Raw genomic sequence first — 24,021 nt, forward strand, 5'->3', positions numbered from 1 at the left:
TATTTACGAATACTTTGATATACACTTCAACCCTATAACAAACGTGGTCGTATAATTCAGCTGTCTCAGCTGTGACACATCTAGAAAAGTGTTATAATGTGATCGCGTTCAATAAAATCGATATGTGTTATAAATTTTATACTTTGCTACTAGTTGCGACAGCGTTTTTAAAAATATAGTGAACACAAAATCCACCAGTCCTCCGATTGAGCGTTAATTAACAGGTATAGATGTCTTGAAAATAAAAGTAAGCAATTGTATAATTCTAAAATAATATTTGTAACAGGTCGGTTTTTCTATTTATATATGCTATTGTTTTAAAGCAGTTGTTCTCAATCACTGTGCCACGGCACTTTAGTGTTCCCCGAGATTTTTGAAATGTGCCGCCACTGGGAATACCTATAGGGGCCGTCCATAAATTACATGAGGTATTTTGGGGTTGGTGGAGTCAAGGATTTCCTACTCAGAGGTAGGGGTAATAGATCTTGCCTTACGTAATATTCTTAGTATTATTTTTTAATCTCGTTGAGTGGTGGAGTTTTGAATTTGGCTTCAGTTTGGCGGTTTCTATTAAGAACTCTCGTTGTACTAACTCCATCTCGTGTGACGTGATAGAATAATAACACTAGCAGACTCATTTTTTTATTACGGGAGAAAGGCCGTTCGGTGGTTTCTCCTTCTTTCTTTTATATTAGAATAAGTGCACCACTCCTATGGGTGGATAACGCTAAGAATACGTAAAGAAAAATACATGATACAAAGTAAACGTAAAATTAGTATTCGGTTTTAGTAAAAACTAAAATGTAAAACTAGAAATTATAAATTATAAATAGTCTTTTCTTCCATATATTTTGAACATAATTGTAAAAAGCATCAAACAGTGGCTTCTGAGCAAGCTTATCGAGTAGACATGGCTACCTGAAACCAAGCGTAAAAATTTCTAATTTCAGAATAACTCTATCTTGATCGTAAATTGGACAATGCTAGATCATATGGTCGACGGTGTCTAAGTTTACTGTAAAGCAAAAGCAAGAGGCAGTTTCTGTCCGGTTATACATCACCAGGAAGCTTCTAAAATTATCATGCTCAGTAAGTAGTTGAGTAGTAACAAACGTTAAATTTCTAAGTGGTGATGAGAACCTGCATTCAACGCTAGGATAATAAAGTCTTGTTATTCTACCAGTTTTACTGCTCAACCTTTGTTGATTCCACTTATGCATAACGTTGTCATGAATAAAATTTTAAGGCTGCTACGTGAGAGAGGGATGTGAGTGTAGTCCAAGTCAATATCCTTTGCAGCTGACTTAGCCTCAAACTTGGCTTTTTCATTTCCTAGCATGCCAGTATGGCCAGGAACAAACATAAAAGCTATGTTATTTACAAGATTTTTTATATGTATTGGACATATGTGATTTTAACGCTATTCCAATTGGGATTTAATAGAGTTTTTAGGACAGATTGAGAATCACTGTAAATATTGATAGAGTTTTGTTTGGTAGTGAAGTGGCCCACTGAACAGTTGATAGACAGCATTTTCTTCAGCTTGATAGATGAAGGCATGTATCTTCCTAAGTATCTGTATCTTCCTCCAAGCTAACATATTTTAGGCAAAATATGTCAGTTTGAAGAAAGATACAGATACTTGAGCTGACATGAAGGGGCTTTTGGACCCATCTGTGTAGATATTAATGTCTGCATGGTTATCCATGGAAGAAGCAGATGACATCAAATGTACCTTGAGGATAACCTTATTTACAGGGTGATAATCAGAGATAGTAGGGTAATTGTAATGTGGTAGCATATGAACAGCCGTAGATAGGAGTAGAGACCGTTGTTGAGCCTTGATGTTTGTAGCTCTAATGTAGTAGTTTAGAACCTTTTCTACAATACATAGTGGCAAAAGAAGGAGCTCTGCTAGTATCAGAGAAGCATTAGTAGAAACAGTTCTGCTGCACTTTGAAATTTTGAGGGCAAACTGTCTTTGTAGAGAGAGTAATTTACTTGCTACTGAATTTTTACTAGTTACATGACCCCAGCTAGAGGCTGCTTAAAGTAGCATTGGTTGTATTACCCCATTGTATAGAGTTTTACAAGCTTTATGATTTAGTCCCCATGTGCACCTAGCACATTTTAGCAGCATGTAGTTTATTTTCTTGGCCTTAGCTAAGATACAATTAATATGGCAACGGTATGTGGTTTCTCTCTATTCTCTCGTTTTATTTTGTACTAGCTTACCCGTCGCGCATTGCTGCGATCTCAGAAGAAACGAAATGCAAGCAAACTCGTAATGATAAAATTAAATTTTCATTTTATCATTTTTATTGAAACTTATTATTATTATTATTCATTTTCATCGGGAAAATATTTCAAAGTGTTGTTTCAATTCTATTTATTTATTCGAGTGCTCGTGGATACACGATATTTTTTGTTTTTCCGTCTGGTGCGTACACGAATAAATCGGAAGGTTTTCCGACGCGTGAGCCGGCCACATACACTTGTCCATGTGAGAAGCACGGATTCTCCAAATTTAGCCCACACACTCGCAGCGATTGTCAGAAGTGCGATATTCCTCATTTTTATATATTTTTAAAATCCTTTATAATTTTCATTATTTAATTGCTCCTTCCTCTCTTCCTTGGCATGTTGTGAAATTTCTGATAGTTGGATAATAAACCGTTTTATTGTAATTTGTCTTTTTAAATTATTTTGAGTCGATATTAAAATTTGGAAAAGGGGGGATACCTAGATTGGTAAAATACGCGAATTTCTTCCTACAACTTCGGTTGTTGTTCGGGGATACAGTTAAGGTTTTAGAAGTTCGAGCGAATACATAATTAGCAATAAAAAAAAGTTGAAATAAAGTGATTAAACAAAAATTATTACAAATATCGTAAATAACAAATGCATATATAGAGATATTTTTTGAAAGGGGGTAAATGGTCTTCACAATTTGAAATCGATCTAACACACTGTGCGCGAATGCTCGTGTAAACGCGCGCCATCTATCGTAGTATAAATGTACTTCGCGGGAGTGTATTAAAAAATTTAAAAAAACTTTCCAAAGTTTTATGGCAATCGTACTATGCCACAAACCTTCGCCAGAGTATATTAAACAACTTCCCAAAGTTTCACGGCAATCGGATAAACGGTGTGGTAATGCATGAAGGACATAGGACACACACACAGACATACATTCATTTTTATATATATAGATGACACGTGCACTAGCTACTCGAACTGTCAAAGCTTTTTGCGTCCTTTTGTGAAAATTAAAATTTATATAAAAATGAATATTATGACGTTGATTAATGATAATAATAATAATAATAAAAAGATTGTTACTAATTAAAAAATAACGTTCTTAAAATAAATTGTGCATTGGAATTCATTAAATTTTTATATTGTTAAATTTGTTCAAATAAAGTTTTTTATAAATAACAGTATATATTAATTAACTAATTAATAATTATAGGCCTATATTTTGGACCTAAGGTTTTTAGGGTTTCATAAAAAAATTTTTATGTTAAAATCTTTCTATAAAATCATGCTTTAATACTGTATTACGTAAGATAGTGAAAGGGAGGGGTATCAAAAAAAAAATATTACGGTTTCTTACACAGAGGTGGGTGGAAGCCTAGAATGGCCGAATTCGCCCTTACGTAATTTATGGACGGCCCCATACATAAGCGACATCAGACAAGTAGTTCAATCGGTTCTGCCTTCCCAGGGTGATTTTGGAAATTGTAGCAGCAGTAGCGTGCCGTGACATTTGAGGATAGGGAAGCTGTGTTTCTGTAAGAAGTCGACTTCCAGGGGCAATCAGTTAATGCGCGTCAGTCAGTAGCGTAGCGTAGTGGGGGCGGCAGGGGCGGCCCGCCACGGGCGGCACTTTTAGGGAGCGGCAAAATTTTACAATAAATAATAATAATATCTTGTAAAAATTTTGAACCATTTCATTTTATATTTTCGTTGCACCTTCGGATTCGGACCGATTAAAATGAGCACGGAATTCTTCATTACTTATTCTGTGACGAAACTGAATTTTAGTCTTTTAAATTGAGATAACAGTAATACCCCGAACTTACGCGATAGGTGGAACCGAGCGATAAGCGCGTAAGTCGAATTCGCGTAAGTCGGGGTATAATTTCGCAATTTGTGTAAAATCCAAATCAGATGTATGTAAGCTAATAAATGTTCTCGTTAACCTTATCTCGTATTTTGATTCGTTCACGATTACAAGAAATCACTAGATAGAGTCTCTCGAGTCTCCGAAGATATAACAAACACAGAAATAAATAACACAAAATAAATTATAGCTATGTGTCGATTCCGCGCGGCACATCCGAACATGTAAGTTAAACAATAGTGTGGGGGGAGTGAGTAATCAAGAGTTGCGTGGCGTTCAAACAAAAGACGAATCGACGAGATTTGAAAATCGCGTAACTCCGGGTTCGCGTAAGTCGGGGTAGCGTAAGTCGAGGTATTACTGTACCTAAATAAGAGGGTGACGAAATTTTCCTTTTCCCCGGGCGGCTGACACCCACGCTACGCCACTGGCGTGAGTGATGGTCTAGGGCAGGCATGGCCAACATACGGCCCGCGGGCCGGATGTGACCCGTGTAATGGATTTATGTGGCCCGCGATTAATCTTTCAATATTAGTACTCAAGTTAGAATAGATCGGTGAAAAATTCTAACGCCTAAAGAAAAAAGATCAACAACTCGCTGTCCGGTTAGAGTTTTAACCCTCCATTATAAATCTCTTAAGTACAGCGTAGAATGTTGATAAAGCATGATAATGTGAAAAATGTATGTGTAATCTCTATGTACAATTTAGTCTCTACGGGATGACACCACAATGAGATCTCGCACAACCACAAAATCTTCCTAGGGCAGCCTCTGGTTCGGCCCGTGAAAAAAGTTTTCTTTCCAATTCGGCCCGGGAACAAAAATTGTTGGCCACCCCTGGTCTAGGGTCCATTCGTATCGTTTGTTCGATAAGCCAGTAAAAACCGTAGTTCGAAGCACGGTTTCAGTTATTAAAGGAACCGTAGACTTCTCTAAATGTCTTTTTTAATATCACAATTACATTCCGAATCTCTAGCAAGATATAAGGACTACAATTAAAAATAAAATTATTAAAACTTACTTGGTGAAATATAATGTGTGGTGGATGTACCGGTACATACCTGGTACAAAATATCTTCAATTGTATAAATATACTTTTAAAGAAAATTATAATTAAATATAGCTTTGTAAAAAAAATGTACTTAAAAATAACATAAAATCTTAAAACAATCCACTTGGTCAAATAGCTCCCTACGAGTGGCTAATGGATGGAATCAGAGACGGTCTTGGTAGGTGCATGAACGTGGGCTGCCAAATCTCGAGGGTGCCGATACCGGCCAATGTCAAATGCTTCTTTTGTTGCATCACTAGTATACCTCAAAGGACGCTACAGGGTTGTTGTACATTTTAAACGTTTCTCACCATAGTTGTAAAAATCTAAATACTGTATGTTAAACTTAATAGATTGTCCGTCATTTGTTTTCTAACTAATTCGTTTTAGGACCAGGTGTCCATGGAAATTTCCAAAATTTACAACTTTTCGGTCACTCTCATTAAACTGGAAAAATTTCTGTCTTTATTATCTAATATTACGAAGAAATCAGTCCCCACTGTACTCGGCTAGATATTGGTTCGGTCAAGCTTTCGTTTAAGTAATATTTCGGCTCTTTCATCAGGGTTTTGTTTATGTCCCCAATTCCCTACTCGCTTGATTATTTAACTACTTCTTAGGTAGAAATAAGTCGAAACCAGTTACTTTGTACTCGAATATTTGTAGTCTCGGGAAAAAGTGAAAAGACAAATTTTTATGACAAACGGATACATAAATCGTAAATTTAAGGAAAATAAATTCTAGAGCTTTTTCTGTACCTCGTGCATTTCTCATTTATTAAATTTAGTTGTAAATGATGCTGTCAAAGTAACAGTTAATTTTATTAATATTATACAAGAATTGTACACGTTTTTTTCTACATCCCCTTATAGATGGGACACACGAAATCGTAATATCACTGGTTTAACATTGAAATCCGTGAGTAATATAAAATCGGAGAGCGGAATAAACATATCAAATATTTTAACGGATATTTTTAAACTCCTGTGAACTATACAGAACTATCATAAAAACATACCAGTAAATTCTTATCGGTTGGATTGTTATAAATCTACTCATGATTCACATTATCGAGCGAAGGCGGCCAAATATCTAGCAGGCAGGCGGCTAACAGCCCTGAATCGGTCCGTGATAGAATCATTGAAAGCGATATACGTGTTTAGCTTCCACCGGATAAACCGGGTGAGGTTGGTGCTCTGTAAAGCGCATGGAAGCTGACAATACAGCACTTCCATTTCCCCACTAATATTCGAATATACAATAGCAATCGTATCGTTTTTTTCAGGTGTAGTATAGAAATTTGTAATAAGATACATAATGCGGTTATAATAAAATATTAATTTTAATTATATGAAAATATTCGAGCAATATGTATTTATTTTTTAGAAAAACAAGGGAAGCGGCACTTCCTCCGCTTTCAATGAAGGCACGCCACTGAACCGGTGTTACCGGTAACTGCCGGTAGTTACCAAAGCGTTTAGAAAATGTGACGTAAATAACCAACCGCGTTTAAAAATCACTGTTATGACTTCCTGCTAGGGTTTCTGAAACGGGATTCCGGGATCCCGGGATCCCGGTTGTTTTTTTAACCCGGGAAATATCCCGGGAAATTTTTCTTATCCCGGGAAATCCCGCAAATTTCTTAAAAATTCACTTTTTTTCTTATTTTGTGTTAAGGTTGAGGAGTTTTGCAAATAGAAAGCATAATTAACTCATTCACTGCCAGAATACATTTGTATTTATTAATTTTAAACCTACCTATTAGTTTTTTTAAATTTTTGCTCGTTATAGCATGTCACAAATGGTCAATAATCAATATATAGCTTATTTGTGGCATGACTATAAAAATTCTTTACTTGTCGGAACCTGTAATATCTGGAATAATTGTGCTTACGCTGTCTTGAGTTTTAACCATGCCCAGTAGCTTCAATAAATGCCTGACGCCAGATTGTGCAAATTGGGCAAGGATACAAACGAGTACAAAGTCTGCAAGTATGAAGTTTTTCTTCATAAACCTGATTATTAAAGCCAAATGAATTGCCGAATTATCGAGCTCTAAGCTTGATGCCGCTATTAAAGCAGCCAAGGTAGACAAATCAAGAATACTAGAGAGCGAAAGAAGTACTACAATCTCGAAAACGAACTCGAAAGCTTCCAGGCTACAGGTGAAAAAACACATAATATCTGTCTTCTCTTAAATGCATTAAACACTATTCCAATCACATCAATTGAATCGGAAAGGGCATTCTCGGTGGCAAGACTTTTCATTACTAAAATAAGAATTAGAGTGAGTTATCGGAGTATTGACCATCTTTGCTTTTTAAAATCTTATAAAAGTTTGCAATATTTTGTATTATATTTTATTTAAAAAACGAAAATTACCTTCTAAATTAGAAGTTCATTTTTTTAATTTTTAACTCAATTCAAAACATTTTTTTTGTTGTTGTTGTATGCAGTTTCCAGCAAACTTTAATTAATTTTTTTCTATTTGTGAAAATTTCTACGTTATTTAAAGGTAATTTTTATTATAGGCCTATAGACCTTACACAGCATTATTAATATGATTTTGGAGGTTACAGAACTTTAAAATTACTTTAAAAAATGGAAAATAATTATATCATTTGATTTCAAGATATTTTGTATACCTTAAAAATAATTTATTCTATCCCGGGAAACAGTTCACTTTTATCCCGGGATCCCGGGACAAGCAAAATACCGGGAAATGAGAAACCCTACTTCCTGCGGTACTTACCGAAGTAACCGTGTGTGCCACCAAATTAAAAGTTTTAATTTTAAATTAAAAAATAAAAAATAATTAATTAATTAAAATAAAAAAATTTTAAATTATTAAAAGTGTACCGTGACGAAAAAAAAATTTGAGAATCACTATGTTAAAGCATTTTAAATTAATTTTTAGGTTTAATTTATTTAGTATTAATTTAGTTTTAGTTTTATAATTATTTTAATAATTTATTGTTATTTGTTATTTTTTGTTATTAATTTTGCCTGCATTTTTTGAACCCTTAATTAAAATCTTTTTAAAATTAAGAACACGTAAATTGTTTTTATCAAATTTATATTTTTATTATAGTTCGACATTTATATACACCAGGGGTGGCCAACAAGTCGATCCCGAAGCCAATTTTGGTCGATCGTTCGCGATGTCTTGACTTAATGTGTTACACTTGTAACCGAATGCAACGCGTGAACGTAACGCGCAAACGCAACTGTAGTGATATTGGACCTCCATGTCCTCCCACAGATGCGGTTTTGTCGGTCCATGTGCAATCCATTTGCGTACAGTTGTAAAAGGGGAATAAGAAATGTAGACAAATACTACGTTCGCACACAATCCACGACTCACTTCGATCTCGATTTACCTACAATCTGGATTGTGACTGTCGCTAGTCGAACGTCGTGCTGTTCGCACAGGCAGTCCGCTCGAGAAGAACCATGCTATTACACGCGATCATAAAACTGACGTAACTACGCGGTAAGTCACAAACACCAACAAACGAAATGTAAGTTTTGGTTAGAAATAAATACTTTTTCTTGCCAAACATCTAATAATAGACAGATGTCGTCGTCTCTCCAGATGTCTTTTTTATTTCTCTGTCGATAGCCCGACAAGTGTTCCGCAGCCATCTTGTATTTTCTCGCGCGCGTGGGATTGTGGGATCTCTCTTATGACCGGATCTAGTTTCGAGAACTCTCTGCAGTTGATCGTTTCAGTCGAGATTGAAACGGTCGAGAGCGTTCGTACCACGAAACACTCTCTGACCTTAGTCACAATCTAGATCGAAATGCTCGGTGCGAACGGGATAAAAGGGTCGTAAAACCGAAAAAAAAGAAAAGCGGAAAGAGGGACAGAGAGAGTAGGTCGAGAGTCGGGACACGGTAGAGAGAGGAAGGGTGAAGTGGTGGTCCCCGAAAGTGACAATGTTGAGTTTCAATTTTTCTTCTGTTTAAAATGTAAGTACCTTTTTCATGTTTTAAATTAAATTGTGGCTTTTCTTACCTATCTAAACATAGTATGAATTTCACACCTCTCCGTCGCCACTTTACACTATGCCTACGACAACAAGTCGATCACGACACATTTTTAAGATAAAAAGATCTTATGTACACAAAAGTTGGCCACACCTGTCCTAGACTATTACTGTCGTTTATACAACGACAGAAATAAAAATATCCATTTCCATAAGGATGTTTTATAACTCTGATTTAAAATAAATAAAAAAATCATAGTTCTCCAGAATAATTTTTTAAATAAAAATCTAATGGTAACGGCAAGTTTGACTTGAAGTTTGTCAAGCAGTGATTCACGTTCCATAGTCGAGTTCAAGTATCGGCTTAACTTCATTAGAATTAATTTTATGTAATTATATATTTATTAGTCACTTTATATTGTAAGAATAATTATAATGAAATATTTGAAACCCATTTTTAGTGCAATTTCATCTTATCTGAAGACAGTGATTACAATACAGTATAATTTTAATTTTATTTGTTAAAATTATTTACTTTTTTATTTGCAGTAAAGTTGCCGCACAATGAATATAAAACATTATTATAGATTTGTCAAATAAATAACTGGTATGTACAGTATTTGTCTCATTTGTCAAAAAATTGGCTAAGTTTAAAATTGAGAATGTATATATGTTAGGCTCAAAGACCGAAAAAAACGACCACAACGCGTTGTGGCTAGGTTAGGGTTTCTCATTTCCCGGTCTTTTGCTTGTCCCGGGATTCCGAGATAAAACTGAACTGTTTTACGGGATCCCGAGAAATCCAGGGACAGAATTAATTATTTTTAAGATACAGTCGACCCCCCTATAACGTGGGTTCCTATAACAGAGATTCCTATAACGTAGCGAAAAAATTGCGACAGTATTCGTATAAGGACGCTAAAAGGGACTCGTAAAACGTCGTCGCCGACTCGTGTCGCGACAGTATTGGTCGAATCTGGACCAATAGTGGACGAGCAGCCGAACTACTTTCCGCCGTCCAGCGCCACGCTACGGAGAGTTTAGGCGGGTATGTTGAGTTTACTGTCGTCTGTACAGTATGTAAATTAGGTACCGTAAGTCTAATACAGCACTAATTTTATACATTTCTTGTGAAAGAAACATTTCTTATTCAACGGCCATAAAAATTATTTCTATTAATGATGTCTTCAAAGTTCAACGAATTTTTCGTAGAAAAATAAATTATCAGAAAACGCGCCCGCCGTTCGATGCGCTGCTCCGCGACGAAAACAAGGTTAAGCAATGGCGACGTCGAACGGTGCACACTCGGCAAGTAATCCTACAATTTTTTGTTTATAGCATAGTTTATACGGATTATTCCCAAAAAATTATACGTGTTTTAGAAATGTTGAGTCGAATTATTCTAGAATCGATTAATTTTATGGAAGAAAACCTTTCAAACAGCCGTAGTCCGTAAACTTCACATGTGTCGGGCTGTGGTTGGCTCATGTATTTAAGGATTCCTACAACGTGAAATTCGAATAACGTGAAACGTATCTACGCGTTATAGGGGAGGGTCTACTGTATACAAAATATCATGAAATCAAATGATATAACTATTTTTCATTTTTTAAAGTAATTTAATGCGTTCTGCAACCTCCAAAATCATATTAATAATTCTGTATAAGATATATATTAAAAATTACTTTTGAGTTACGTAGAAATTTTCACAAATAAAAAAAGTTTATTAAAATTTGTTGAAAACTACATACAACAAAAATACCTTTAAATTGAGTTAAAAAGTAAAAAACAAATGAACTTATATTAAACTTCAAAGTTAGAAGGTAGTTGTTATGTAAATAAAACATAATACAAAATATTATTGTAAATTTTTATAATAAAATTTTAAAAAGCAAAGATGGTCGATACTTCGATCACTCGATCTAGTTCTTATTTTAGTAATGAAAAGTCCCACTACCGAGTATGCCCTTTTCGATTTAATTCATGTGGGTGGAATCGTCTTTAACGCATTTAAGAGAATATGGATGTTAAATATTTTTTCACCCGTAGCCTAGATTTCTAGTTCGTTTTCGAGATGTGTTACAGTACTTCTTTTGCCATCTAGTATTCTTGATTTGTCTACCGCGTCTGCTTTAATAGCGGCATCGAGCTTACAGCCCGATAATTCGACAGTTCGTTTAGCGTTAATAATCAGGTTTATAAAGAAAAATTTCATACTTGCAGACTTCGTACTCATTTACATCCTTGCTCAATTTGCGCAACCTGGCGTTACGCAGTTATCGAAGACTAGCAGGTAGGCCGGCGTTGCTCCGGCAAAAGTAACGATAACTAAGATAAAGATTATTACGTTACAGTCAACCTTACCCGTTTTCACAGAATGCAAGAATTGGGTTCCCTTGTTTCCAGACTAATTAGAGAATTTTTAGATTGGTCTAAAAATATGTTCGATTTCCCGCAAAACGAAAAAACTTCATCTGCGTCTTGCACGTCGCTTTCTTTTAACAATTCCATTGTTACGTAACACTTCCATTGTTGATGGAAGTGTTAAGCCTTAATCCTGGCCCTCTTCCCCGTGGGGAGGAATTTCGAAAAATCCATTCTTAGCGTGCGTTTTCATGACATACCCTACTGTGTACCAAATTTCAACTTTTAACTCTTAATAGTTTGGGCTCTGCGCCTATTATTATTATCAACCCGTCTCCATTATATATTGGATACTGAGCATGGTTAAAAATTAAGAACTGTAAGCGCAATTATTCTAGTTATTACAGGTTCTGACAAGTAAATAATTTTCAGAGTCCGGTCATAAATAGGCTACGTATTGATTATTGACAATCTGCGACATGCCATAATAAGAAAAATTTAAAAAAAAACTAATAAGCGGGCTTAAAATAATAAATACAAATGTATTTTGACAGTTTATGGGTTAATAATTATACTTTCAATTTGCAAAATTTCCTCACCTTAACAAAAAATAAGAAAAAAGTGAATTTTTAAGAAATTTGCGGGATTTCAGGGATATTTCTCGTGTTAAAAAATAGCCGGGATCCCGGAGATCCCGTTTGAGAAACCATAATTCAAATATATTACATTTACAGATTTCAAACCAACAATCCTGAAAAAGTATTTTATGTTTATTTGTGTAAATAACTTTTTACACGAGCTTTTAGTTTCATACTTTTTGTTATTACTTTTTGTATCAAATGAAGTCCATACTTTTTATATGGACTTGATTCCATACAAAAATTATCCATAACAGGAAAAAAACCTCCACGAAGAGGATGTTTCATAAAGTATGGCAATAAAGAATTATATTGGTTTTCAGACATCAAGTATCTTCGATCGTCACCAGATTCGCCCTCGTTGCATAAAACAACAGGTTTCTCACCTCGATTATTAAACTCTTTTTTAATTTCTTCCGTCGCATCTTCCTCAATTTTTCTAAAACTATCAATATTTCTATCGCATATAATAGAACATTCTGTATTACAATTGCAAACAATGCCATAAAAATAAAATTTGAATTTATCCCAACTGTAGCTCTCAAATAAATAATTTAAGAATTTCACAGATTCATACAGATCGATATATGTAACAGGACTACTCGATGTGGCAGGATCGTCAGAAAATCTTCTGTCAAGCAATACACATATCTGAAAATCGTGCGAATAATTCAGATTACTGTGGAATTTAATTAATTCTTTTTTAATATTTTCCCAGTCATCAATACGATCCGGAATGCAGAAATAAATTCTATTGAATTTACAAATATTTGATAATTTCAAGAACTCGTCTAAACAATCGAAATAAAAAACTAATTTTGTTTCTGCGCAAAACAGTTGTTTATTTCTTTCGTTTTTGATTTCGTTGTAAAAATTCAGCCATGTTACGGGATGCAGGAAGATTCTTCGTAGAAAATTAATAAAGTTGCCTGCAAATGGATTATCTCTAAACAAACCGAGAATAAAGAATAAAATACCGTCAACCTCTGGTAAAGTAACTACATCGATCGAATCGAAAATGTAAAATGCCATAATAAATTCGGTAAATAATCGATGAATAAAGTCGAAATATTCTCCATTATCCTTAGCTGTACGTTTTACAAAAATGTAGAGATCAAGGAAAAATTGGCATTCCTCTTTACTGAAAGCCTTATGCAAATCTTTCTCTTTGACTTTTCTTGTTTCTAAACCGTTATCCTTTGTAGAATCAAGAAATTCCTTTACGTAATAAACTTTTCCCAGCTTAATAATTAAATCTTCTCCGTCAAAATATTTTCCTCTTTTTAGGTTATGGATTCCATTTTCCTTTTTCTTATACTTTTCTATAATAAGACGGAAAATTAACATAAACACATCGGCATTTGTCATTACGTATCTGTCTGATTTACTTTTAGGAAGACAGCATAACATGTACAGCATAAAAGGACATTTCGCTAATTCGAAACAGGAACGATTGTTTTTAATAATATTTTTGAGATATTCGCATTTGTCTTCGTCTCTAACAATGAAATCGATGTATTTTTCCTTTTGTTCTGGAGTGAATCCTTCGATGTAACATCGATATTCGATAAGTTTTCTAATTTCATCCGAAACGTGTGGACGGCTGGTAACTATTATTGTCATTTGGACAGAAATTTCGAATGAATCGTTACTTATAAATTGTTTTACGCAATCTTTATCGCGAGTTTCGTTAAATCCATCTAAAATGATCAAAAAATTCCACTCAGTTTCTCTGAGTTTCTTTGCAAATTGTCTGTTTGCTTTGTCGTCAATGCATTCAATAACAGCGTCAATTATACTTTTTTCTCCTAATTCGCTTAATTGTATAAAAATTAAAATATCAAACGACTTCAAGTAACTGCGACTCTCTTCATCCATTCCCCAATCGTAGGCGATTTTCTTACAAATGGTTGTTTTCCCATATCCCGGATCTCCTGTGATGAGTACTGTGCGATGAAATTTAGACTCTTTCGCAAAGATATCTTTAACTTGAATGATTTCTCCTGTTTTTCTTCCAAACATGTCGGTTTTATGGAGTTTGACATCCACAAAGCCTTCTCTTATTGGAAAGTCGTTGTCTTCACTCCAAAGAAAAGAAGTCATATAAGCATTTTCGTTCTTGTATCTGTTCATTAGCTTTTCTTGGCATATGCGGAGTTTGTCTGAAATTAGTTAAATTCTATATTAATAAACTTCATATTAACTAATAACCATAAATTTCATATATTGAAAAACTTCGGTTACATAATATAAAAATTATGTGTATGTGTAAAATAATTTATTTTCTGTTACCGTATCTAAATTGAGTTTTGTGTTTTTTTTTTTTAAATCACGTATTATAGTTTTTATACAAACAGCTAAATATATAATTAATAAATACAGTATGAATAATATATTCAATAATCAGAGCATTCAATAGAAACAGAAGCTAGTGATGTATCTTTAGTGTATTATTTGAATCTAAGATTTTTACCTTAGCAAAAGAGAAAGTACAACGAATTAAAAATGGTGTTGCAAAATATTGAATCAATTGTATGTTACTCTCCCCGCTGTTATGTTTACGTAACAAGGAAGACTTGAAATCGTGCCAAATTAGACTCTGATTATTTTTTGCAACTATCCTTGTTTTCTGACCCCCTGTATCCTGTGATGTAAAAAAAACGCAAAAAATTCCGTGTTTGTGTGTGTTGTTTATTTCGTTTAATATTTCAGGAAGATTAAGCAATGAAATTTGTCAAGATAGCTTATGCATAAGAGGTATTGCTTGTATTAAATTTAGTGGTTAAAGATCGAAGTGATAGAGAAACAGATGAAGTTAGATTTTTTATCTCGAGAAGGGTCTGACTTAATGAAGATTTTACTTATTAGCATTTACAGTTTTTTAAATATAAAACTTATTACTACTCTGAAAATTAAGGTTTTTCCATTTTAAATAATTAATAATGTAAAAAAAAGTTTATAACAAAATCTCATAACAGATTGCTTCATACATAATTTTATTTATTTATTATGATTAATAATATAGAAGTTATTTTAAAATAAAATCTCTTAGCAGCTGAAAAGTTACTCAACTCGTTGGTAGTTTTTTTTATTGATTATTGTTAATATCATGAAAATATATATTGAATATATAAATTAAAAGAACTATTCTTTTTCGATAAACTAAAATAACACGTTCGTTGAATGTACAGAAAGGTGTTTATAAAATCTTCATTATAGCATAGAAAAATTTTCACATTCTGAAAATCACATTTCTTATATCCAGATTTATCACGTTCTCAGTTATTTAATATAATACAATATTATGTAATAGAAACTCTTACTTGTTTTGCGGTGTCTTCAGTCGAAACAGGAAAGAATAAGATTCTCACTCTATCTACTAATAATCTCACTCTATTCTACTAATATTTTAGTTGATTTCTTACATTATTGTCACATTCTTTTCCTTTTGCTAGAAGCATCATACAAGTTGAAAAACATTCAAAAAAACGACAGAATGAAAAATAAAGTTATTAAGTTGTCAAAATGTCTGAGTACAGAAAGCATGTAAACGTGGAATGGATGATAATAAATTTATCTGAGTTTGCATTTGTAAATCATGTGAATTAATCAAATGCCATCTGTGATATTTTATTTAGATCGGTTTTATAGTAGTACCATTTTCAGTCATGTTTTTAAATATTTATTCTACAATGCATTTTACTTCTTTTTTAGTTATTCTGTTTCTAAAGCGTCTGCATGCACAATTTATTTATTTTGTAGTTCAATGTTTTTTCTTACACACAGATTCAAACTGATTCGCCATCCCTGTTACGCAGATTTTTTGCATGAGAAAGAATATAGCCTAAAATTCAAATATGGAAGGAATGTGTACTGTTCTCATGTAAAAACATCATTTTGTAGAAAATCGTAATAACTTTTTGTTATGTAATATTATCTTCCTAAGCAGTAGAATATCTAAAAACACACGACAGTGTTAATTTTAATTTTTACAACATAATATTTACCATTTGTCGGAGTTCGATCTTGTTCTCCTAACTTTATATCGTTGCATTCCTTCATTTGATTTCTATACTTTCCTCTTTTTAGGTTATGGATTCCATTTTCCTTTTTCTTATACTTTTCTATAATAAGACGGAAAATTAACATAAACACATCGGCATTTGTCATTACGTATCTGTCTGATTTACTTTTAGGAAGACAGCATAACATGTACAGCATAAAAGGACATTTCGCTAATTCGAAACAGAAACGATTGTTTTTAATAATATTTTTGTGATATTCGCATTTGTCTTCGTCTCTAACAATGAAATCGATGTATTTTTCCTTTTGTTCTGGAGTGAATCCTTCGATGTAACATCGATATTCGATAAGTTTTCTAATTTCATCCGAAACGTGTGGACGGCTGGTAACTATTATTGTCATTTGGACAGAAATTTCGAATGAATCGTTACTTATAAATTGTTTTACGCAATCTTTATCGCGAGTTTCGTTAAATCCATCTAAAATGATCAAAAAATTCCACTCAGTTTCTCTGAGTTTCTTTGCAAATTGTCTGTTTGCTTTGTCGTCAATGCATTCAATAACAGCGTCAATTATACTTTTTTCTCCTAATTCGCTTAATTGTATAAAAATTAAAATATCAAACGACTTCAAGTAACTGCGACTCTCTTCATCCATTCCCCAATCGTAGGCGATTTTCTTACAAATGGTTGTTTTCCCATATCCCGGTTCTCCTGTGATGAGGACTGTGCGATGCAATTTAGACTCCTTCGCAAAGATATCTTTAATTTGAATGATTTCTCCTGTTTTTCTTCCAAACATGTCGGTTTTATGGAGTTTGACATCCACAAAGCCTTCTCTTATTGGAAAGTCGTTGTCTTCACTCCAAAGAAGTCATATAAGCATTTTCGTTCTTGTATCTGTTCATTAGCTTTTCTTGGCATATGCGGAGTTTGTCTGAAATTAGTTAAATTCTATATTAATAAACTTCATATTATCTAATATCCATAAATGTCATATAATGAAAAATGGTCGGAAACAAATTATAAAAATTACGTGAATGTTTAAAATAATTTATTTTTCGTTACCGCATTTAAATTTAGTTTTGTATCTTTTTTCATAATCAGGCATTCGTACTTTTATACAAACAGCTAAACGTATAAATAATAAATTCAGTATGAATAATATATTTAATAATAAGGGAATTCTATAGAAGCAGAAGCTAGTGATGTATCTTTAGTGTATTATGTGAATCTAAAAAAGATTTTTACATTAGCAAAAGAGAAAGTACAAGGAATTAAAAATAGTGTTGCAAAATTTTGAATTAGTTGTATGTTACTCTCCCGGTTGTTATGTATAGATAAAAAACACTGAAAAATATCTAATTAAAATTATAAATTCTAACTTAGAGTTCATTGGTCTAATTTTAATTAGATATTTTTCTGTGTTTTTTAAAGGAATGTTTGTAAACTCGTAGGCCAATTAGCCTAAAAAAGAAGCTCATGTCGTCAAAAAGTTTGTTCTGGAACACGAAGTGAATAAATGGTGTTTACCGAAAAATTTTTTTGGACAGTCTGTGTCTTCAATTAACTCAAAAATATCATCCGATGAAATTCCAATTTCAAAGGTAAAATTTTCATTAAGCCAGACTCTCTCGAGATAAGAAAGTTAACTTCATTTATCTTCCCACCACCTCTTTAACCTGTCTTTAACCACCAAATTTAATACAATCAATGCCTCTTACATAAGCTCCGCCAAATTTCAAATTCTGCATAAGCCCTCTTGCCAAATTTCATTTCTTAATTATTATCTCATCCTGAAATATTAAACGAATTAGCAAAATATCTAATAACACACGACAGTGTTAATTTTAATTTTTACAACATAATATTTACCTTTTATAAGCAAATCATCTGTCGGAGTTCGATTTTGTTCTCCCAACTTTATATCGTTGCATTCCTTCATTTGAATTTTATACGTAGACATGACTATAATATACATATTAAAACATAATCAGAAATAATTGATAAAAGAACTTTTAATGAATTAAAAATTAGCTTATGATATTTTTATTAAATTAATAACGAAGTTGATTCAGTAATTGGTGAAAAATTCAAAATCTGTTATTGCATCTAGCTGGAAAATTAAAACTAGTTACGACAGTGTATATATGTACAGTACAGTACTAGTACAATAACAACAGATTCTTTTATATATAATTTATATATTAGTTAATAGATGAAAATATCTAGTGTTATAGTAATATATTTAACCCAGGATCGATTCCGGACGGGTCGAAAAATCTAAGGAATTTTTCGGGGGGATTGTCCATCTGAATATATCGGCTCCATCCCTCACCGCCAGCCGAATTGTAAGGCCTGGCCGAACTGATAATGAGCTCGCTAATGGATGGCTTCTTAGTGCCCACAGGGCGGAAAGAGTTAAAAATAACCAAATCAGCTTAGTGTTCTACACACAATTAATCATAATCAGTTATAAACCCTTTTAAAAAATCAAACAGCACTTACAGTTGATATCTCTGAAGGACTGACTGAAACGTTATACAAATTAAAAAAAAAAAAACATGCACTTTTACAATCAAATTCCAGAGAAATAGCGACCATTATACATTTTCTGTCATCCAGTTTATGTCATAAATCTATTTTTGTTTTAACTGATATAATCATACCAACCTTCATCTATTTTTACACTTAAATTATCATAAATTCTTTTTTATTTTTAACCTTTAAAATTTCAATATCTTCATAATATTTACTGTGTTATAGTAATATATTTAATATTTGTTTCAAATTTTATGGCTTTTATCGAATCTTTTTCTATTTCACATCCGCTTAAATTATAGTGTTTTACTACAGCTGAAGTTTGTGTATTATATTTTATTGCATTAATATGTTCTTTTATTCGAACCTTTAATTAAATGAAAAATCAACCAATGAACATGAAAAATCACCACGCCTCGCTTGAGGTGAACAAACTTAATATCAACGCGCTAACTTCATACTTTAGCTAAAAACGCGGGAACATAAAACAAAACGAACTGTGGGAAAAGTTCTTATTCCCCAAGTTGGCGATCAGGTGTGCAGCTAAATAGTTGTATTTCGCCACATATAATATTTACTATTTACTAGTAAAAACAAATAATTACGAATTCAAATCTAAATATATAAAATTACTTATCCTGACTGATTGATTCATCATCACCCAGAGCAAACCGCTGAACTTAGAGTTGAAATTTGGTACACAGTTAGGATACGTCATGAAAACGCACACTAAGAAGGGATTTTTCGAAATTCTCCCGCAGGGAGAGAGGGGGAGCATTAAGGCTTAACCGGAAGAACGGCTTCTACTATACTAATATTTTAGATGCGATTTTTTGTTTTCAACTACGTTTAGTCTTCATTGAGTACTTAGGTGTATTAAATTAATAACATTCACAAATATTTATAACAATCAGACATTGTTATAAATATTTTCATATAATGTATTTCGATTTTTTAACCAAGTGTTCGAACCGTTTTAAATTCGATTTTGTTATTGCATATTGGTTCGATTATAGAATGATTGTAAACGTTCTAGAAATTGAAAATAGTTCGTTGAATTTTCTAATTCAACGAACTATTTTCAATTTGATCAAATTGAAAATAGTTCGTTTGATTCTCAGCGGTAGGTGTTATATAACAATTACAGTATGTAATTGTTGAAATACTGAATATACTGTAAATGGGGTTTGCTTGCAAAACCCGCGCGGAGGAAGTCGCGGGTAACAGCTAGTCTATACTAATATTATAAAGAGGTAATGTTTGTATGTATGTATGTATGTATGTATGTATGTATGTATGTATGTATGTATGTATGTATGTATGTATGTATGTATGTATGTATGTATGTATGTATGTATGTATGTATGTATGTATGTATGTATGTATGTATGTATGTATGTATGTATGTATGTATGTATGTATGTATGTATGTATGTATGTATGTATGTATGTATGTATGTATGTATGTATGTATGTATGTATGTATGTATGTATGTATGTATGTATGTATGTATGTATGTATGTATGTATGTATGTATGTATGTATGTATGTATGTATGTATGTATGTATGTATGTATGTATGTATGTATGTATGTATGTATGTATGTATGTATGTATGTATGTATGTATGTATGTATGTATGTATGTATGTATGTATGTATGTATGTATGTATGTATGTATGTATGTATGTATGTATGTATGTATGTATGTATGTATGTATGTATGTATGTATGTATGTATGTATGTATGTATGTATGTATGTATGTATGTATGTATGTATGTATGTATGTATGTATGTATGTATGTATGTATGTATGTATGTATGTATGTATGTATGTATGTATGTATGTATGTATGTATGTATGTATGTATGTATGTATGTATGTATGTATGTATGTATGTATGTATGTATGTATGTATGTATGTATGTATGTATGTATGTATGTATGTATGTATGTATGTATGTATGTATGTATGTATGTATGTATGTATGTATGTATGTATGTATGTATGTATGTATGTATGTATGTATGTATGTATGTATGTATGTATGTATGTATGTATGTATGTATGTATGTATGTATGTATGTATGTATGTATGTATGTATGTATGTATGTATGTATGTATGTATGTATGTATGTATGTATGTATGTATGTATGTATGTATGTATGTATGTATGTATGTATGTATGTATGTATGTATGTATGTATGTATGTATGTATGTATGTATGTATGTATGTATGTATGTATGTATGTATGTATGTATGTATGTATGTATGTATGTATGTATGTATGTATGTATGTATGTATGTATGTATGTATGTATGTATGTATGTATGTATGTATGTATGTATGTATGTAAGTTTGTTTGCAGCAGGTAATCTCCGAAACTACTCATCCGATTTCAAAAATTCTTTCACCAATATTTAGAATGGAACCTCAGGGTGGACATAGGCTGTATATTATTCCGTTAAACATTCATATAAATTAAAATATATAATCTAGGTTAAGGCTTTTATGTCCAACAGATGGCGCTACGAGTACGACGCCCTAAGTTTGCTTTTCTGTGAGGCATTATGCTTTTCTGTGAAAATGAACTAAAGCAGATCATCATCTATCTATCTATATAAATAAAAATGTAATGTTCGTTTGTTCCTACCGATTCCTTTGAAATTTTGACACAACGCTGCATTCGAATACGCACGTGTTTTTATATAATATACGTGTCGAAATTCCCCCCACTGAAGGGAGATGGTTAGGATTAAGGCTTACCGTAAAGAACTCTGCTTCTATTTATACTATTTTAGATGCGGTTTTTTGCGTTTTAATAGGGTACGTCAACAGAATGTACACTAAAAAGAAATTTTTCGAAAAATTCCCCCCCACGAGGAAGTGTTATAAATTTATAATAGATACATTTTGAGCCACAACAACGCGTGGCAGGGTCTGCTAGTTAAAATATAAATTTTATAAAAACGATTTACGTGTTCTTAATTTTAAAAAGATTTTAATTAAAGGTTCAAAAATGCAGGCAAAATTAATAAATAACAATAAATTAATACTAAATAAATTAAATATAAAAATTAATTTTAAGTGCTTTAACACAACAGTATATAGAAATGGAATACTTAAGCCTTGACTCCACATTACCTGAAAACAGAAACTCAAAAACAGAACTGAATCATATAGAGTTTTCGTTTCAGTTATGTTTTCGTTTTAACTTGACTCCACTAGAAATGCGCCATCTGTTGATCAGTTCTGTAATTGTTAAACATTGACGACACTACGGATTTTGCCATGCTTTCTCTGCATTTATTAACAATGAAATTGTTAATAATCTTTGAAGTATTTACATTTTTTGTCGTACAGACATGTGTATTTTCTAACTTCTTCGATGAAGAATTTCAAATTTATTTGTTTCCTCATCGTTTTCGCTACACCTTCCGCCATTACGACAATCAAACTACACGTGACTAATGCACGTGAATACGCGTCACAAATCCTTGCGTTTTTATTGGTTGGAGTAGGACAGAAGCGAGGAACGAAAACGGAAAAGTTAAATAATAATTTTTAACTCTGCTTTCAGTCTGGTTTCTGTTCAACTGAACGTTATAGAAATTTTCGTCAGTTTGGCTTTCAGTTTTACGATTACGTCGCGGATTCCGGTAATGTGGAGTCCAGGCTTTATTGTCGTAAACATTATTTTTTAATTACAAATAACACAAATAAAACAATTAATTACAAACATTATTTTAGTATTATACAATTGCTTACTTTTATTTTTAAGACATCTATACAGTATTTCTAACGCTCAATCGTAGAACTGGCGGGTTTTATATTCACTATATTTTTAAAAACGCTATCGAAACTGATAGCAAAGTATAAAATCTACAATACAAATCGATTTTATTGAACGCGCTCCCATTGTAACACTTTTTTAGATATGTCGCAGGTTGAAGTTTTTAACCATATGACCACGTTTGTAATAGGGTTGAAGTGTATATCAAAGTACATTACCGGAATCCGCGACGTAATCGTAAAACTGAAAGCCAAACTGACGAAACTTTATTTCGTAACGTTCAGTTGAATGGAAACAAGACTGAAAGCAAGGTTAAAAATTATTTAACTTTTCCGTTTTCGTTCCGCGCTTCTGTCCTACTCCAACCAATAAAAACGCAAGGATTTGTGACGCGTAGTCACATGTTGTTTGATTGTCGTAATGGCGGGAAGTGTAGCGAAAACGATGCGGAAACAAATAGATTTGGAATTCTTCATCGAAGAAGTTAGAAAATACAGATGTACGACAAAAAATGTAAATAATTCAAAGATTATTAACAATTTCATTGTTAATAAATGCAGAGAAATCATGGCAAAATCCGTAGCGTCGTTCATGTTTGACTCTACGACAATTACTGTACAGAACTGATCAACAGATGGCGAATTTCTAGTGGAATCAAGTTAAAACGAAAACATAACTGAAACGAAAACTCTATATGTTTCAGTTCTGTTTTCAGGTAAAGCCGGATGCACACATGCGGCGCGGCAAGGAAAAGCGGCAGAATGACGTCACTTTTTCTCGCCGCAGAAGTCGATTTTGTGCCGCTTTTCTCGTGCTGCAAAAGTTGGTTGAATTTATCTTTTGCGGCAACGCCGCCAAGACGCGTTTCTATCAGCCAATAACAGTTTGTCTCGTAGTCACGTGAGAAAATACAATCATGTGGTGTTTTAATGGCGGAAAGTTCGAGGCGGTTAACCGAGATAACTAAAATCAGAATAAAGAGGAAAGGATGACAAATTTAAAACAAATTCTATACAAATAATCATATATACAGTAGAGCGTCGTTTATCCGAATAAATTGGGGACTGGGGTGGTTCGGATAACTTATTTTTCGGATAACGAATCATGTACGAAAAAATACAGGTATACCTCGCCTTACGTCGGTAATTGGTTCCAGGAAAACGACGTAAGTCGAAAAACGACGTAAGTCGAATTTACCTGTCTCCGAATCTACTTATCACTAGGAAAGCATTTTAAATAATATATGGTTAATAAAAATCTATTTTAAGCTTACAAACAAATAAATTTTAGTTTTTAATATAGTACAAAAAAAATAATCTAAATTTACGAATGCGTGTACTGTAAATACAGTACATACTTGTATATATTTTAATATGATTTTATGTGCTTTAAACGTTTATCTAGTGATATTACGACTTCAATATTTGTGGCGGACAGACGTAAAGTCGAATAAAATGACTTAAACTTGATTTTTATTTTTCCATAT

General features: G+C 32.7%; 1 protein-coding gene across 6 annotated transcripts in view; it reads right to left on the minus strand.

Annotated features, from left to right (window-relative positions):
• Positions 1–12,247: 12,247 nt before the first annotated feature.
• LOC111634690 overlaps positions 12,248–24,021 on the minus strand; it is a 20,796-nt gene continuing 9,022 nt past the window's right edge. For 2 of the 6 annotated variants that reach the window (XM_023379526.1, XM_023379525.1), the window contains exons 2-4: positions 18,067–18,159; positions 16,249–17,128; positions 12,248–13,446 (exon numbers count right to left, since the gene is read on the minus strand). In XM_023379526.1, coding sequence (XP_023235294.1) covers positions 12,302–13,446; positions 16,249–16,993 — 1,890 coding nt within the window. In that variant the 5' untranslated portion in view covers positions 16,994–17,128; positions 18,067–18,159 and the 3' untranslated portion in view covers positions 12,248–12,301. The other 4 variants (XM_023379527.1, XM_023379523.1, XM_023379524.1 and 1 more) reach the window with 4 other exon arrangements.

The sequence above is a fragment of the Centruroides sculpturatus genome, unplaced genomic scaffold (assembly GCF_000671375.1).
Source record: "Centruroides sculpturatus isolate CEXI.00-Female unplaced genomic scaffold, Cexi_2.0 scaffold930, whole genome shotgun sequence".
Lineage (NCBI taxonomy): Eukaryota > Metazoa > Arthropoda > Arachnida > Scorpiones > Buthidae > Centruroides > Centruroides sculpturatus.